The 16,932-nt window shown below is 48.2% G+C and overlaps 1 protein-coding gene across 1 annotated transcript; it reads left to right on the forward strand.

Moving 5' to 3' along the window:
- The first annotated feature begins 980 nt into the window (after positions 1-980).
- On the forward strand, positions 981-16,766 carry RSAD2 (radical S-adenosyl methionine domain containing 2). Its single transcript, XM_040992775.1, has 6 exons — positions 981-1,367; positions 3,043-3,204; positions 9,769-9,998; positions 11,685-11,834; positions 13,635-13,667; positions 14,737-16,766. The coding sequence occupies exons 1-6, from the start codon at positions 1,022-1,024 to the stop codon at positions 14,899-14,901; spliced, it is 1,086 nt and encodes a 361-aa protein (XP_040848709.1). The 5' UTR covers positions 981-1,021; the 3' UTR covers positions 14,902-16,766.
- The last annotated feature ends 166 nt before the right edge of the window (positions 16,767-16,932 follow it).

The following is a 16,932-nucleotide window of genomic DNA, read 5'->3' on the forward strand; positions in this document are numbered from 1 at the left end:
ACCCAAGAGGTCTGGAAGGAAGGCAATGCCAGTCAACAACACTTTCTAAGAGTCATAAACATCAGAACCAGTGGTTCCTGCTAAGCAAGGAGCATGGTAAGCAGGGGAAACGTCTACCAAAAATGGCTTCAAAAGACAGGAGAACAGGAATGGCTGCATGCTAACACCAACACAATGTACCCCTTAGGCTGACCACTTGAAGAAGATTTGAGACACGTGCTTCCTCTGTGTCTTCTGTCATCTGAAAGGGGACCTGACACACTCAGAAGGATGTTCCTCTGCTCGCACATGGTTGTCAACTCCAGGCACCTTGCTGTGCCATGATCTCTTCGTGTTGTCCTGCCAGTCTCTGCAACTGCTCCTGCTCCCTGACAGAGAGGTGTCCTCCCTTCACACACTTCCCATTCCCCTGCCCCACTCAGCCCCACAGCCTCCTGTCCGCTCGCTGCAGCCGTGGGTTGGCCTTTTTTCATCACACACATGAGCAAAGTCAAGCACTGCTTGTGTTTTTCTGCAAGGGTTATCTCAAATTTCACGACGTCCTCCGGGGCCGTCTGAGTTCTTGTGAATAAAATGTTCTTTTTACGTGTGGGCTGTGTAGCATTCATCACGACTGCAGGAAGTTTGTGTAGATAAGACTGTTTGGCATCCTGCTGTGTATGAAAGATCATGCAGCACCCTGTTGTGTATATAGGACTATGCAGAATCCTGTTGCATACACACGATTGACTAGTGCCCACTGCATACGGAAGACTGCGTAGTGTCCCATCAGGTATGTAGGGCTGCATGGTATCCCACTGTGTAGGACTTTACAGAGAAAGCCAGCTGCAGGTCTGTGTCATAGTCCTTCAGACTTGGCACTGTTCCAACTTTCATTTCATTTTCTGGAGGAAGAAAACTGAAACTCAAAGTCAGCTGATAGGTGACCAGGCAGGCGTGTCCCTCTCTGGATGGAATGCTGGTCCTCATATAAGGTGAGTGTCTGCCTGGGTGCAGAGCAGTTCCTGCAACAGCAACCACCATGCGGATGCTTGAGGCTGTTGTCTCCGCATGGGAGCTATTGAGTGTGCTCACGGGGTCCCTGGGCTCCCTGTGCAGCAGCCTGGCCTGGCTCTTGTGCTGGCTGAGGGCAGCACTTGTGTTCCCAGGAACCCGGTCCACACAGCAGCAGCATGTCAGAGAAGGACCTAGGGAGGTCCAGGCAGAGGATGAGGACGGCCAAGTGCCCACCACGCCCTTGAGCGTCAACTACCACTTCACTCGCCAGTGCAACTACCGCTGCGGCTTCTGCTTCCATACAGCCAAGACATCCTACGTGCTGCCCCTCGAGGAGGCCAAGAGAGGACTTCGGATGCTCAAGGAAGCAGGTGAGTCCCGACTCTGGAAGACGCATGGGCCCCAGAGGAGGAGAACCGTAGGGCTGGACAGCTCCTCCAGGTCAGTGAACTGCCATTCCCACGTGGGTGAGCTGTGCTTGGCCTGGGGTCAGCAAGGCTCGCCCCCCCCCCCACCCACCAGTCCCCAACACTTCTAGGTGAGTACATGCACCTGTTCCAGCATTTGCAAAGGGGTAGTTCAGGAAGGTTATGCCACCTTTTGACTGTCCAAAACAAAACTGGATTTGCCTTTTCCAAACAATGTTAAAGAGAAACATTGGAAATTAAAAAAAGGAAAAAAACTTGTGAGGCAAGAGCAGCAACAGTGGGGCTGGTGTTGTGGTACAGTGAGAAGAGCCACTGCCACCCAACAGTGCTGTCCCATGAGGGTGCCAGTTGGTGTCCCAGCACTCCACTTCCCATCCAGTTTCCTGCTACTGGCCTGGGGACAGAGGTGGGAGTTGGCCCAAGTGGACCCCTGCGCACTCCTGGAAGGCCTAGAAGAGGCTCCTGGCTCCTGACTTCAACCTGTGCAGCTCTGGCCATTACAGCCATCTGCATTATTGCTCTTTCCCTCCTCCTTCCTGTCTCTCTCATCTCTCTGGCTCTGATTTTCAGAAAAGTGGGAAGAAAGAAAGAAAGAAAGAAAGAAAGAAAGAAAGAAAGAAAGAAAGAAAGAAAGAAAGAAAGAAAGAAAGAAAGAAAGAAAGACCAATAAATGTGTCTTTTATCTTGAATTATGTGCCTGCTCTTAACTGAAACTTTCTGTTATTTTTGACATCCGTGTCAGCCTTGGCCCTCCAGAGCAAGACTGCACTGCCAAGCTACAGGCATTTCTTGAGAACCCAGCCTGTGACAACTGAATTCTCTGAATCTGTCTTTCATTCCGCTTTTACCTCCCCCTCCTTCCCAGCGTCACCTGCAGCTGGCACGGAGCATGCTCCTTGGCTGCCTCCCCATGCACGCTCCTCAGTGTACAGCTGCCTGGATTTCACGTACAATACAAGCTGAGCAGAAAGCAAGCAGCGACCAACAGCACACAGCTGTGCAGGTTGCCTTCCCCCTGCCACCCTGCCCACAACCTGCGCTTGTGCCAGAGTCTGCACTTCACAGGGGTGAAATCTCACAGACCCTGGTGGGGTCCAGCTGCCCTGCCAGCTCAACATGTCTGTGTGGCAACCCAGAGCTGATCTCGCAGGCAAAGCCCCAGAGCCTCACTCTCCTCCTGGCGGGGAGACCAGCTTCATCTCCTTACTAACACACTCATGTGACTTTCTGGACTCACTTGCTGCCAGCCATGCCCTAGGTCATCTCAGTGCAGCCTTCAACATTTCCCGTCACTGCCTTCCAAGGTGGGGGAGGGGGTGTCCCATTTGCAGGTCACTGGGTCTGCTTATTGTGCCTTTGGTGTTCTTGGAAGGCTGTCCTTCTGTGTACAAACCACACACAGCATCCTGGTAATACCTTCTATGCCAGCAGGCTTATCCCCACAGAGCACTTGCTGCTGGGGTCGAAGGTTGGGGCAGGGAGGATGCTTAGACAGTCTTATAGGTTGACTGACTGACTGATTGATTGATTGATTGATTACACTGAGAAGCTGAACATCACAGAGGGTATTTGATGAGTGGAGACTCACGTTTGATCCCTCCAATTTCGCCCCACACAGGCATGGAGAAGATCAACTTCTCAGGCGGGGAGCCCTTTATCCATGACCGGGGCAGGTACCTGGGCGAGCTGGTGAGATTCTGCAAGGCAGAGCTGCAGCTGCAAAGCGTGAGCATCGTCAGCAACGGAAGCCTGATCCGTGAGCGGTGGTTCAAGGATTACGGTGAGTTTCCCAGCATGCCACTCCCCTGACTGCTGCTCTTGGCAGTTTCTCAATTCCCTTCCTCTAGGGGACTGAGTCCAGACTTGCTGGGCAACTGGAAGGGAAGAAAAAGTCATGCTCCCCCTGGTGTCCTTAGAAGCTGTGCGTGTCTCCATGGCTGTGTGAGTTCCAGAGTACCCCACATAAACAGACCAACAGACCCTATCTGCAAGCATGAATCCCTCCCTGTACACTTCAACTCGTTAAGGGTTGAAACGGAGGGTCCAAGCTTAGCCTCTGGTGAGGAGAGGTCATCTATTAGACAAATCTTGACTGATACATCTGTAGTATCAGAACCTCGAGGTGTGTGATTGTCCAGTTTGGGGTGGGCGGTTCTTAGGAGTCCATTGTGTATTCAGGGTTATGAACCACTATTTCCTAAGATGGCCGAGATCTCTTAGAGTTGAATTGCACCTACGTGGCATGTTGTTACAGGAATACCTAGCATTCAGTTAGCACTTAAAAATGCTCACTGTCATGGCTGCTGCCATCTCAGGGGACAACATCCAATCTTGAACACTTTGTGCCACCTGTCAGAGTCCACCAAACAGAAGTGAGCATTTGTGATATGCTGGGGGTTAGCAAAATAGCCTTGACTGGTGACCTCACCAACTGTGCATAAATGCAAACGTGAGGAGCGCTGTGTGCCAAGTGAGGGGAAGGTGGATCAGGAAGAGCTCAAAGCAGCAGATAATCCAGATGCCAGTGTGCTGCCAGGGTGGCACAGGGGAAGGCTATAATGTGAGCTCTACAAGCTCAAAGCAGAGAGACGCTTGGAGATGATGTGGCCAGATGCCAGCAGGAAGATTTTCGGAGTGTGTGCCTGGGTAACGCTCCCTTTCTGAGACAGGCTCTGTGCACTCAGCTGGGGCAGGCGCTCATGAGGCAGGCAGCTGCTACATTGAACAGCTCTGAGTCTCGGATGGTAAATGAGGTCAGAAAGTGAATGTGGAAGTGGATGAAAGATTCGGGCGGCACTAGGGGGCTGACAAAAGAAAGACAGGTCCACTGGAAGGCCAGTGTGTGTCCCAGGTGGGATCTGTTAGGTCCTCAGATGATCCAATCCAATGCACATTCTATGTGACATCTTACAATTGCAATGAGTTTGAAGTATTCGGGGTTGCTATGAGGAAAAATACAGTGTCAGCGAATGCCCATATAGTCCCCATTGCTCAATTCCCCACCTCTGTCGAAAGAGCTGTTCAGAGGCCCCATCGCTGCCCAGGGCTTAGTGACTCATTGGGCAGTAGTTGAGACAACCCCTCATCACTGTGAAGTCGCAGAGGACACAAAGCACCACCTGCCACACAGGCTGAGCTTCCTGTCTAGCAGGAACCTGCAGGGATATGCTTGGGATATCTTTCTGTGGGGTGTCTTTGGGTTTTGGCATCTGAGCTTCTGTACAGAGCCAGTCACTAGGTAAGTCCAGTTGCAGTCATCGGACACCTGCCTTGCAAAGTGCATCACAAGTCTTGCTAAATTATCCTGGATGATCAGGTCTGGATGAGTTCAGCTCCAAACTCCGGCACACGCAATAGCAGGGATCCACAGAGTGGGGCAGCAGCCGTACATGCAGGAGTTGGCCAAGATCTGATCATGGCCCCAGGCTAACCCGCAAAGATGCAAGCAGCAAGTGCACAAATCTTTTCCTCATGAGAGCACTGACTACAGGCTGAGAACAAGAAGGAGGGACATCACAGAAGGACAGTACCGAAGGACAAACAGGAAAGATAGTCTTGGCTAGAGATTCGGTTGGACATCAACTATTTGCAGCTTTAATGTAAAGGGTTCCTATGGTTCAGTTTTGATTTGGGGTATTTGGGAGAGACCCTGTATTCAGTTAGAAACTTCTTCCCAATAAGATGTGCCACTAGAAATCTATTTGAATTCAATTTTTATAATATTCTGAGTTGTTGTAAGTATCAATCTATCGCATTATTTGGAAACTCATTTGTGTTAGATGCTCTGCGGACAGAAACTAAAATTACCCTGTGAAATTTGAGAACAGTTAAAGAAGTTTTTGGAACTCTTAGATCCATAATTTTTTTTCTTTTTTATTATTATTATTTTATGATACAGTTCCATAGGCCCTGGGGTTTCCCCTATCCCCTTCTCAAATCCCACCCCCCACTGAATTCCCCCATATCATTGCAACAGTATAGTTCCTCATAAACAGTCATAAGCCCATCATTGCGGCTTGGACACTGGCAGAGAATCCAGCATCCCATTGTCAAGACACATCCAACAGTTTCACTGGGAGTCCATCCTCAATTCAGAAGTAGAGATGCACACTGCACTGTATCCTCACATCTAGACATGACAGTCTCCACTACACAGTCACTATACATTCCCCAAAATGAAAAGCCACAAACAAAATCAACAACTGGAAGAAAAAAGAAATTAACAACACCATGAAGTTAAGTAACATGCTTCTGAATGACTCGTGTGTTGTTGAAGAAATGAAAAAGAAAATCAGGATTCATCTTTAAGAAAATAATGCTACTGTATGACCTATGAGTCAGTGAAGAATTTAATGAGAATGTTTTGAGAAATGAAGCTATAAACAAAAATATAAAATCCGTAAGATGTAGTTTGTGCTGATCTTTGTTGGTGAGATGTATCTCCTGTTTACAGGCAACAAATAGATGGGGTTTTTTAAATCCAGTCTACTAATCTGTGTCTTTTGATTGATGAATTTAAGCCATTTGCATTCCGAACTAATATAAATGGGTAGTAATCTGGTCCTATCATTTTAGCAATGGGTTGTTCATTGATTTGTTCTTCTGTTGTTATTTCACTATGTTCTTCACATTTAACTTTGGTTTTGGTGAGTGCTAATCCTATTCTCTGTCAAGAGAACACCATTGAATATCATTTGTGGGGCAGGTTCGGAAGAGGCATATTCTTTTAATTTTTCTTTACTGTGGAAAAAAAATTATTTCATTTGCATGAGTAAGACAAAGTTTTGCTGGATACATTATTCTGTACTGAGAATTTTTTGCTTTTAGAATCTGGAATGTGTCACTCCATTCTCTTCTGGCTTGTAGAGTTTCCTGTGAGAGGTCAGCTGTGAGTCTATAGGTCAAATTTTTTTTTCACAAGCAAATTGAAGGATCTTTTTCTTATGTTCAAATTGAGAGAGCTAGATCATCATGTGTTGTGGTGAAGATCACTTTTGGTGAAGTCTGTTGGGAGTCCTGTGCCCCTCCTGGATCTTGTTTCACAATTCTTTCTCCAGATTAGGGAAATTTTCCTTTACTATTTCATTAAATACATTTGTAAACCCAGCTTCTCTTACTGTACGTTCTGGAACTCCCATGACTTTTATATTTGGCCTTTTAATAATGACTTTTAATTCTTGAATACTTTTTTTAGCTTGACCCAGCTCTGCTTCCAGCTCTCAATTGGTTGTCCATCGTGACAAAACATCTCTTCCAATTCTGAGATTCTTTCTTCTACCTCCTTTGTTCTATGATTAAGACTTTCTGCAGAATGTTTGTTTTGCTCTATTGCATCCTTCATTTCCAATAAGTTGGCCTGATTTTGTTTTAGTGTTGTCATTGCCTGTGTGATATATTGTTTGAATTCCTGCATGTGCTTCTCATTGTTGATAAGAAGCTTTATAGCAAGTGTTTTGAATTCTGTAATTCCCCATTTTCTCAATGCATTCCTCAGTTAACTCTGAGGCTTTGCTCCTTTTCAGGGGAGTCTTCAGTAAAATTCCCCGTGCCTCTGTCTCTTCCTCTCCTTGGTCATTGTACTTCTGATCAGCAGATTTTTCTCTTTAGGGCAGTTTTCTAAGCTATGTCACCCACAGAACTGCAATTCAATTTTACTTACTGCGGTTAGTACACAGCTTTTTGCAGTCGCTTATGCCACTCCCTCCCATGAATTTCAGATCTGGGCTCTTATGTTAGACTTTTACCATGGTCTCCGTAGCCCCAGCTACTGGCTCACCTCTCTTCATCTCCCGTGTGCTGTACTGAGGCTGCACTCTTGGTCCATATAACCTTTGCCCCACTTCTGATTCAAAGCTCACAGGATTAGGGAGTGTCCTGTATAGCTAGGTTGTCAGTGGTGCTGATCCTGACGGAATTTTTGGCCGTTAGGTCTGATCTGAGGGCCACATGGACCTGTTTTGTGTCGTAAGTTGCCGTAGTTGGTATTATTTTTGATGTGGAACCAGTGCAATGTACTGAGCTCAGTGAGTTTACCCCTAACTCAGCTTGTATGCAGCTCACTGTTGTCCCTGCAGTCTCAAAGCCTTTGCCACACTGTACAAAATGACACCTGATGTGCCACTCATGGAGTTCTTGATCTGCTACCCAGACATATTTTTGGTAGAACCTGTAGGATGCCACATTGTTGCAATTCACTGATCCAGAAATGAGGTCATGTCCAGCTTAGTTCATGTGCAATCCTGCCCCATAGCCTTTGCCTCATTACACAAGATGGCCCTTGACTCAGCTCTGCTAGGGGTCTGGGCAGTGAAACCCACCCTGTTTCTGCACTGCCTGTTTGGGATCTACTGCTCTGTCTCTGCTTCTGGTCAAGTCAAACAAACGAGCAGGATGGGCAGTTCTTTGTCTGGGTTCACCTCCTGAGTTCCTGTGGAACTCCCCTTCCTGCCTGGCTGTTGGTGAAGTTCCAGTCACCGGTGGAGCTCAGATCGCTGCTTGCTGAATGCCACAGCACACTGGTGTCTCCGCTGCTTTCCTGTGTCCGTCAGTCTCCTGGTGCCCCTCTGTCATCAGTCTGTCCTCTCCTGTTCCCTGGAATGTGCCCTCTGCTTCACCCTGGCTGATGTTTCTCTGTCCCTTTGAATGTGTCCTTACCCTACTGTGCCATCTTGATGCTCCTAGATCCATGATTTTTCAAAGGGAAAAATAATTGCCTCCTGAAAATCACAATAACTTGGAAAAGTCAAACAATCCATTGCAAGGTAAACCTGGCTGTAGAGAATGTCTGCTGGTGAGAACTACGTGGATCCCACGAAGATGAAAAGGACACTAAGGAGTTAGGGGGGCAGAGCGGAGCTGATGCAGCAGAGCTGGTATCAGTGGCACACAGCAAGCACAGTCCTCCCGCAGGAACACTATCAGCTCGCCCAGCTGCTGCCTGGGGAAGGGATGTTGATGTCCAGGGGGTTCTCAGCACCCCAGATAGCTCCACCTCACACAGCTCTCTGTAAATATTGACATGGTGAATAAAAGGAGCAAGGAGTGCTGGGAGAAACTCAGTGACTTAGAGCAACGCCATGTATTTTCTGTGGAAGAACTGGCTCTGTATGTTGGGGAAAAGAGAAGCAAATCCAGAATCACTCGTAGGAATGGCTAGAAGACTCCCCAAAACAAGAAAAGTTCCAAAAACCCATGAACATGCATCTCACAAACAAATCATGGGTAGATTTCAATAATGTTTTGCACCATGAAGTTGTTTTCGTTTTTTAAAGATTATTTTATTTTTATTGGGAAGTAAGATATACGGAGAGGAGGAGAGACAGAGAAGAAAGATCTTCCGACTGATGGTTTACTCCCCAAGGGGACACACTGACCAGAGCTGTGCAGATTCGAAGCTAGGAGCCAGGGACTTCCTCCAGGTCTGCCACACAGGTGCAGGGTCCCAAGGCTTTGGGCCGTCCTCCACTGCTTTCCCAACCACAAGCAGGGATCTGGATGGGAAGTGGAGCTGCTGCATCGTAAACCAGCACCCATATGGGTTCCTGGCGCATGCAAGGCAAGGATTTCAGCTGCTAGGCTACTGTGCCAGGCTCCCCAAAAGTTTGTTTGTTTGTTTAACCTGGTTTTCCATGAATCTTTGGAAGGATCCTCATGACTTTCTTCCTGAGAAGTTACATAGTTTCTACTCAAGAATAATGTTCTTAATTCCTTTAAATATATTAGCAAGTACTCATATGCATAATATACAGGGTTTAAAAAGGTTCATCATGGACCTGGTACAGTAGCCTAGCAGCTAAAGTCCTTGCCTTGAATGTGTCAGAATCCCATATGGGCCCCGGTTTGTATCCCAGCGGCCCCACTTCCCATCCAGCTCCCTGCTTGTGGCCTGGGAAAGCAGTTGAGGACAGCCTAAACCTTGACATCCTGCACCCATGTGGGAGGTCCAGAAGAGGCTCAGGGCTCCGGGCTTCACATCAGATCAGCTCCAGCCTTTGTGGCTACTTGGGGAGTGAATCATCAGACTGAAGATCTTTCCTCTCTGTCTCTCCACCCCTCTGTATATCTGACTTCCCAATAAAGAATAAATAAACCCTTAAAAATTTTTAAAAAGGTTTATTGCACATGCCTCCTACATCTCAGCCTGTGAATATTCTTTCAAGATCATCTCATCCCAGTACCAAGTAGAACCCACACCTCAGTAGCTTTTGGAACCATAAAGAACATGTCTTCTTAAAAAATGAAAACAAGTTATCTGAGTGTCCTGAGGGGTGGTCCTGGGGTCATCTGAGTGTCCCGAGGGGGTGGCCCTGAGATACAACTGCTCACAGCAGTCCTCTTTCTTCAGGTGAATATTTGGACATCCTTGCCATTTCCTGCGACAGCTTTGATGAGCAGGTCAATGTCCTCATTGGCCGTGGTCAAGGGAAGAAGAACCACGTGGAAAACCTGCAGAAGCTGAGAGCGTGGTGCAGGGAGTACAGAGTGGCCTTCAAGATCAACTCGGTGATCAACCGCTTCAACGTGGATGAGGACATGAACGAACAGATCAAAGCACTGAACCCTGTGCGCTGGAAGGTAAGTCTGCGGGACTGCAGTGCCGGGTTTGAGCCAGAACATGTGCAGGACAGCATTTGTTCCATGAAACCACAAGCAGGGCCTCTTGTCCGTTCCGAGGCAGAGAGCAGGGCCAGGGCTGAGCTGCAAGGTCTGAGCCCTCGCCCTGGGCGGCCTGCCCTGCCCTCGCTCTGGGCCCTCACCCGACCCGCCTGGGCCGCCTGCCTGGGCCTCGTGCTGCTGCTGCTGCACTGCCACCCTCACCGCCCTGTGGCCTCCCCTCTGGGAGGGTCCTGCCTCTCCTGGCTCTGGTTGCTCTCACCTCCTCCTGCTTTTCCCCAGGCCCTCGGCTCCCTCTGCTTCCGCTTCCCTGGCTCACGCACATAGCGCCATTTCCGAATCCATGAAGCCTCAACATTGTTTCTAGGCTGATGGAAATGACTTCAGAACAATACAGAAGATGACATCACTAAATTCTATGTCAAATATGCGTTTTCCATAGAGTCCCAGGGATCTGGGCTCTGCATGGGATCTGTCTTGGGTTAGCTGTCATTTAGTGTCATCGGGACAAATGGCTGGGCTTCCCTCAGTTTTGCTTTGGGCTATTGAATTGGTCTTAGAGGAGTAATACAGTGTGCGCCACTCCCAGCACAGCACAGAGGGTTGTAGAAGGGGTGCCGTGCAATTGAGAAACTAAGAAACCAGACAGACACAAGAGAATGACTACAGAGAATGACTACAAGTGGTCAGAGGGAGGTCCCCTTCTCTGAGGAGGTCAGCCCGAACCTGGCTGCCTCAGCTTGTAGTGAAATGCTTGGGAGTCAAATTACAGGCTCTGTCCCTGTTGGTACTAACCAGCCAGTCCTTGGTGAGCAGAAAACACTGTGACCCAAACACAGAAGCCAGCATGTGAGGGTCTCAAGGCCATCTCGGAGTACACAGCCCTGTGACCTGGGTCTGTCCTCTGCAGGCCTCCGCCTTTGGCTTGGACCGGTGCCCGCTCACAGGCCATCGCCGCAGTTGGAGCTCAGCCTCTGCCAGCAGCAGGTCTGTGAGCTCCGAATCCTGCTTGTCTCGATCAAGTCACAGACTGCCTGCAGCCACATGCACACGTGCTCACATAGGTTTATTCTCCTGCAAGGTTGAAAAAGAATATCCCTGGCTCTGGAAAGTGACTGTTATGTGTTAAGTGAAAAACATACATACTCTAGAAACCTTGGGAGAATTTACTAAAAATCAACAGAAATGACAAAACATTGATTTTTTCTCATGCTTTTTGGATTATATATTCATGATATATATTTGATATGTGTTATACATCTTCAACAAAACATATTTCATAGTCTTTAAATATTAAATTTTAAGATAGGTTAAATAGAGTACACAGCAGTATTTGAAAGTCTGTATTTTAGGACTGAGGTTTCCACAGCACGTTCCAAAGGTCCAGGGCTACTTTTCCACTTCCCTAGCATGATCCTAACTGGATGCTCCTGGCTCCCAGGGTCTGCCTTGCTTGGGGTGGCGGGAGCGGGGAGGGACGATGGGGAAGGTGGAGGGACGATGGGGGCGGGGAGGGATGATGGGGGCGGTGGAGGGACGATGGGAGCGGGGAGGGACGATGGGGAAGGTGGGGAGTAGGCCTGGGGTGGAGACAGGTGTCCGGGACGAGAAATGGCAGCTCATTCCAGGACAACACTCTGCTTCCAGGTCTTTCAGTGTCTCCTGATTGAGGGTGAGAATTCCGGAGAAGACGCCTTGAGAGAAGCAGCGAAATTTGTTATTAGTGATGAAGAGTTTGAAGGATTCCTGGAGCGTCACAAAGAAGTGTCCTGCTTGGTGCCGGAATCGAACCAGAAGGTTGTAAAGCACAAACATCACTTTGCTCACCATCACACCGTAGTTGGACTTCAGAGAGGGGAGTGTCGCCAGGGCTCTGCCCAGTGGTGACCAGAGGGTTCAGTCCCGAGAGGTGGGGGCAGTGCAGGCCCAGGCCCAGGCTGAGCTCGGCCACCTGCCAGCACAGGGTGCTCTGTGAGCCTCGGGGTGTCTCCACAAAAGGCTGCAGTTGCACCTTGGAGAACACGTGATTTTACAGATCCTGCTTTGTGTAATTTCTGGGTGCAATTCACAAAGATTTTACTTTGATATGTCACATACCTGATGTAATGTCTAAATAGAGAATAACCGGAATGATATTGTACTTACACAACATCATCACGTCATTTATTTAGATTATCTCTACTGCTAATTTTAAAGTTAAATAGGCTGTAAAAAAACCATTTCTTTCACCAATTCTTAATTTTCAAGTATGATTAGACATGGATGTTTTAGAATGTAAAAATTTAAAATATACATTGCATACATTATAAACTTAAAAATTAGAATACTTTACCATGAGATAATATACTCAATTATACCAAATAAGATACTTCTCATAAAAAGTTTACTAAGTCAGTGAGAATCCATTAGCAACAAGGGGAATCAGGAATGAACATAAGCAGATCATTCACAGAAGAAAAACAAATAGTGAATAAGTATTTTAAACTTATTTGATATTACCAGCATCCAGAGAGATAAAAATTAAAATAAGAAGCATGAAGACACAGTAAGAGAGGCAATTTGCCATTGCTTGATGGGTAGCAAGTCACTGCAGCTTTCATAGAAAAGTAGTTGCTAAATTATAATAACAGCTTGTAAAGGGCCACATAGTTCCAGGAGAAAGTCTACCTCATGGTGTTATTACTGTGTTTTAGACTTATTGATGTATGAATCTGAAAGACAGAGTGACCGAGAGAAAGCACACAATGCATCCACTGCTCCACTCCTCCCAGGCCTAGAACGGTGCAGTCCGCTCGGGCTGAGCCCAGGAGCCACACACTCCGCCTGGTGTCTCCTCTCAGTGCGGGCAGTTGGGCGCAGGAGCCAGGGTCTGCTGGCCTCCACTGTGAGCTATTAATGAGCTGAAAGGAAAGCTTTGGGATTGCAGGTCTGAGAGCAATAGCACCAACGGCAGCCCGAAACACGGCATACGGGGGACAGGTAACCATGCAGGTCCGCAGGCTGCCACGCCCACTCACGAGCATATTTCAAGGAGTGTGAAGTGACAAGGGTACGTCCTCACAACATATTAGACACATAGGAAAATTAATATGCAAGGTTAATTGTAATTTTAATTCTGATGTATAAAACAAACAAACACATGGGAAGGGTATTGCTCAGTCTCCCCGGGCACGCAGTGAGATAACCAAACGCGGCTCGGGAAGCAGGTGTGGGACTTGAGATGACCAGCATGACTCAACGGGGACCAGCACTCATCCAGCCATCGTGCTTTCTTTTACATCCCATGAACTATATACCTAAGATAGTTTAAAAACATTGAATAAAACACAGCAAACAGGTGGACATGGATCCTGCCCTTCCCCTCTTCTTTTAAAACTTCCCTGCCCCCCTTACGGTGTTTTCTTGTTCATGCTTAGTTCAACATCGTCCCATAAATTCCAACTATGAATCGGAGAACCCCCAAGTGTGTGGCAGGGGTGTTGGCCCTGCTGGAATCTGCTGGAATCTGCATGCACAGAGTCCATCCTCAGGGGGGTCATCTGCAAGAACCCGGAGGCAGTCGCAGACACTAACCTTGTATTTAATGTTTCCTTGCAGATGAAAGACTCCTACCTGATCCTGGATGAATACGTGAGTATTGCCAATGAGCCATGAAGTGACCCCACACAGCTCATTAAGCAACGATGCCAGGGCTGAGTTCTAATGAGCATCACCTTGTCCCCCTTGACCGGTACTCATAGCTTCCCAGTCAGCTTGTTACTAGTACAAACAGGTCCTGGCATCACCGTGCCAGGCTCTGCACGTGGCCATCCAACAGGTATAGACCTAAACCCAGGCCCGTGTGATGTTATCGAGGCACCCAGGCATACAGACACCTCCTTGAGCCAGATGCGACATATCTCACACAGGCCTCCCTTATTCTGCGGCTTCTCCAGGTCGCTGTGCGTGGGGGTGGAACCGTGCATCACATTATCCTAAATAACCAGGCGCTGGCAGCTAGGTCAGACTGATAAAACTAGGTAGTGGGTAGGGAGGGCGTATCACTCTGCGACCACTATTGATATCATGTCCACCTCCACTGCCTCCCAAGGGAAACAGCGAGTCGTAACTTTCACCAGCACAAATAGTTGCATTCCAACAACTGTTTTTTAAGAAACAAGTTGTAGATTCAATACTGGATTGCACTGGGGTTTTGAAGCCAAATCCCCATAGGTTTTGTAGGTTCCTTCTTTTCAAGATAATCAATGACATTTGCAGCCATTTCATTTCTTGTCCACATGAGCTTTTCCACATGGAACATAAAAGGAAAATTGTTCAGGAAAATGTACAGTTCATGGGCTCGAGAGGAGGAAAGTTCCCACAACTTACCATCAAGAGTGTGAATGAACCTAGTCGGCCTAAACATAGTTGAAGCAAAGTTTGCCATTGCCAACTTACTAACATGGTGCTGTGCCAATGAGCTCCCCCAGAATGCTCAGAGAGCTCCTGCTGCAGCTAGGGGTCCACCTCGGAGGCCAGACCTTGGCCGCCACACGCCTGTCCCTTGAGGACACATGGGCCTCCTGTAGCCAGGCTTACACCTCCTGCTGTGTGCTCTCCAGCCCCTCCCTCGTGGGGCACACAGGCTCTGTGAGTGCGGGGCTGCTGGCCCAGGAGTCAGGCCGTGGGAATAAGAGCTGCTGTGCTGTGCTTGCTCCAGATGCGCTTCCTGAACTGTCGGAACGGGCGGAAGGACCCTTCCAAGTCCATCCTGGACGTCGGAGTCCACGAAGCCATCAAGTTCAGCGGATTTGATGAGAAGATGTTTCTGAAGCGAGGAGGCAAATATGTGTGGAGCAAGGCCGATCTGCAGCTGGAGTGGTAGAGCCGAAACTTGGCAAGGCCTGGGTTCCCTCGGGCACGCGGCCCCGGGGACTGGCGGCTCATCCTCTCCACAGCTGAAACCAGTTGCTACACGGCCCTCCAGCCCTTGGAGTTGGCGGGCATGCCCATCACGCGATGACCAAGTCTGTTCGCTTCATCTACTAAAGGGAGAGAGGAGAAAAAGAAACAGCAACCCCCCTCCCCCCCTCCAAAAAATATTGTAAGAACAGCTCAGGATTTGGGTTTTGAGCAACGTCTGCTCTGACGCGGGCCTTTTTATCTTGCACTGCTTCTCTCCCCCGGCCCATGTTTGGCTCATTTGATGGAGTCAGTTGTTCTCTCCTAAGGATGAAGATGGCAGTGTCACGCCTGGAAATGTTACAGCCTTGCTCTGGCAATCTGCTGCTCTGAAGCCTCCTTCCCTCCCTCCCCTTCTGCCGTGGCCAGAAGTTCACCATGATCGGAGCCTTTCCAGAGCTGCTTCCAGTCTGGAGCAAGTGCCCGTTGGCGTGAGTCGCCACAGCTCCCGCGTGGTGCCTTCCTGACAGGGCACCTTGCAGCGTCAGAGGACTGATCAGGCCAAGTCCGGTCCAGCTGGGCTCCTCCAAACCGCTGGGTGTGCCTGCTCCTCAGTGACTACCAACACGCTGGCCTCCCTGTGAGGCGACCGCGGGCTCTGAGAGGGAATGCTGCTCCGAGACGCAAGCTCCACGTTCACAGAACCTAGAAACTGTTTCCACAAAGGCTGTCACGGGCCCTGGCGAGGACGGAACTTTTATTCCCTGCAACCTGAGCGCTTGCCACGAGAGGGCGCGTTCGCGTTGCCTTGCAAACAAGATTGTGACCGTGAAAGGTTTTGTGGAGTGTGTTTGCCTACATGATTTTTTTTCTGAGACATCCTTCCATTTTTAAGACACCCTAATTCAATTGAAGTGTGTTTGTGCCGTGTCCAACATAGGGCACGTTACCCTGTGCGTGGCATCTTGTTCACTTGTTAAGGGAAACGTGCGTCTGAAGGTGTTTTCTTGTGTGTGAGCTGTGATGCCTGCGTGTGCCAGTGTGAGCCTGAGACACCTGTTCTGTCTGCTGCCCATCCCTCTGCAAGAGGGCAAGTGCCACAGGGCAAGGCAGGCGTGTGTGAGGGCAGAGGCCTCGCCCGGCAGGCACTAGGGGTCCGATCAACAAATGAGAACAAAGCGGAACCTGAAACCCACGAGCATTTTTCTGCATTTGAGGGACACTACGCTTTTGTTTCCATGAAGAAATGTGAGATTGGACAACGCTGCACTTCATGGGCTATTTTAACAACTATTAACTCTTTTCCCTATGTAATGCTAGCATCTGCAAATCTTTATTGATTAAAACTATTCAACGCCCCTTTTCCTTATAAGGGCCAAACAGGGACTTTGAGCATTACCATAAGTTCAGATTATGTCATGTTTTGCTTTGCTTTTTTCAGTTTTGAATTTGAATGCTCATTTGTGGACTGTAATCCTTTTAATGGTACAACAAAGAATCAGTAAGCTGGAGAAATTGAAAAGTTAAAGCAAACTATTTTGTGGTGCTTCTAATTAATGCGTAAGCTGATACCGGGCTGCTCCTGTGTTACCTCCGTCTAGGTTCTGGTGGAGTATCCATCAGCAGAACCCAACGCTGCAGCACTGCTGTGCTTGGCCGTACCTCACCGTGATTTGCAAGGATTCTGTTCCCTAGGCTGTGGTTCCTCAGAGACCAGCTGTCTTTGCTGTGTGTAGGCAAGACTTAAATTTTAGGAAATACACATTTCTTTTGCGTGTCTGGTGTTCGTTAGTGACGGCCTAATGTGCCCTAACAACTCTAAAAATATTAAAGTATTTTTGTACATCATGTCCGGTCTCAGTGTCATAATGCAATGATGTATGTCCTTGATACGTGTTTAAAGTAGTTGTACGCTTCTACACGCTGTGGCTGCTAAAAGCAAATACACGTTATAAATCAATATAGTTATCAATAATTAATAAGTCCACGTTGGACAACCCACTTACCAGTCAGA

This window comes from Ochotona curzoniae, unplaced genomic scaffold, assembly GCF_017591425.1.
Source record: "Ochotona curzoniae isolate NIBS_2020 unplaced genomic scaffold, NIBS_Ocur_1.0 contig_883, whole genome shotgun sequence".
NCBI classification, from domain to species: Eukaryota; Metazoa; Chordata; class Mammalia; order Lagomorpha; family Ochotonidae; genus Ochotona; species Ochotona curzoniae.